At 50.0% G+C, this 1,722-nt stretch overlaps 1 protein-coding gene across 1 annotated transcript in view; it reads right to left on the bottom strand.

Annotated features, from left to right (window-relative positions):
• The window catches only part of LOC142990131 (GTPase IMAP family member 8-like), a 7,503-nt gene continuing 5,781 nt past the window's right edge, over positions 1 to 1,722 (bottom strand). Inside the window, exon 3 of the mRNA XM_076139871.1 lies at positions 1 to 1,511. Coding sequence (XP_075995986.1) covers positions 433 to 1,511 — 1,079 coding nt within the window. The 3' untranslated portion in view covers positions 1 to 432. The remainder of the gene's footprint in view (positions 1,512 to 1,722) is intronic.

Raw genomic sequence — 1,722 nt, 5'->3', positions numbered from 1 at the left:
TTCACATGTTTACATTATTTATTGATCATAATTTGTTTTGATTTGACATTATTAGATTATATATCTATCTTTATTCTAGGATATCTTCATAAAATATGTAAATTATCCTCAGGATGTTAAGCAGATCACTTAAAGTTAAACTGATGAATACTGATCTCTGATTGGCTGGCAGGCGGTTTCCTAAACAGTTTCTTTAGTTTCTCTTCCTGTGAGTTTGGCTGCAGTGTCACTAAATGTCAAACACAGAAGGTCTGGAGCGTGAGTGGGCGTGGCTTATTCCTCTCAAAGTGCTCAATGTGTCAGTCTGCTGTGACCTCACTACTACCATCCACCTGATCAATCAATAACCTGTAAAACCACATCACAGAGAGTCTGAGTCATGCATGGAGGCTTGTTGGGCCTTGGTGGAGGTTTGGGTCCCTGGTCCTCTTCTCACTGGATGCTGCATCTTTCTAAGACTCTGATGACTAAAGGTTCCACGCTGACTCCGACAGCCGCTCCTGCCACAGCGCCGACAGCGACACCAGAGGGTCCTCCTGCGCTCCTGATCAGACCCCCGACCATCGCGCCGCAGGCTGAGGAGAGGGCGATGGCTGTAGTGGCGCTGAAGGCGTTTGACCTTTCAGCTCGAGATCTGGCTTCAGTTTCGTAGCGGACATGCAGGTTCCTCTCCTCCATGAGGAAGATCTTGGTCTTATATTCGGCCCTCAGCTCTTCCAGCTCCTTCTGCCTTTCCTCTACAGACTCTTTCTTGAGTCGCTTCTTCTCATTTTCGATGGCGGTCTCGGTTTCCTTGACCATCTCGGCGTGTTTGGCCCTCAGCTCTTCCAGCTCCTTCTGCCTTTCCTCTTCAGACTCTTTCATGAGTCGCTTCTTCTCATTTTCGATGGCGGTCTCGGCTCTCTGGAACATCTCGTTGGTGTAGTTCCCCCCGCCGTTAGCCTGAGTCATCAGGTCGACTTTATCCAGGAGCTGTCTGGTTTGTTCGTGGTCTTTCACCTCGTTGTTGAAGACGTGGAATCGACCGTGACAGCTCTGGATGATGGCGTTCAGCTCTGTGCTCTGTGAGACAAAGTCCTGGATGGTGGTGTTCTCCAGCTGGTCTCCATGTGTGAACAGCACCATCGTGTATTTAGCTGCATCTTCACCAAAAGTCTCTTGGATCATCTTCACGGTGTCCTTCCCCTCCTGAGTGAACCTGCCCAGGGCCAGGACCACCAGGAAGGCGTGGGGCCCAGGAGCCGACAGAGAGATGCACATCTTGATCTTCGTCAGCACTTCTTCTTGACTAAAATTGGTGTCAAAGATCCCTGGAGTGTCGATGACGGCGACCCTTCGGTTGCCCACATCTCCCCTGGCTTTCTGGCATTCAGACGTCTGGGAAGACGGACAGAGTTCGGATTTGAAAGCCTCTTGACCCAGGATGGTGTTTCCTGCTGCGCTCTTCCCCACTCCCGTCTTCCCAACCAGAACAATCCTCCGCTCATAGCTTTGAGTCACAGAGTCAGAACCTGTTGGACAGAAATACACCGTCGTCAAGCAGAGAACGGCTGTGAAAAGGTTCCAGACGAGGAAGATGAGGGAGGAGCTGAGGTCTGATGAGCAGGCCTGAGCTGAGGACATGAAGTCCTGACACAACTCTACATGTCTGTGTGTCCTTTAGTCTTTGGGTTGATCTATAGAGGCTACAGATGAAACCTGATCAATGAGTTTCAACCATCA

Source organism: Genypterus blacodes, unplaced genomic scaffold (genome assembly GCF_046128005.1).
Source record: "Genypterus blacodes isolate CSIRO-AG114 ecotype Tasmania unplaced genomic scaffold, CSIRO-AGI_Gbla_v1 ptg000469l_1, whole genome shotgun sequence".
Classification (NCBI taxonomy): domain Eukaryota; kingdom Metazoa; phylum Chordata; class Actinopteri; order Ophidiiformes; family Ophidiidae; genus Genypterus; species Genypterus blacodes.
Note: the sequence above shows the minus strand (reverse complement) of the source record. Positions and strands in the feature narration are given on the sequence as shown.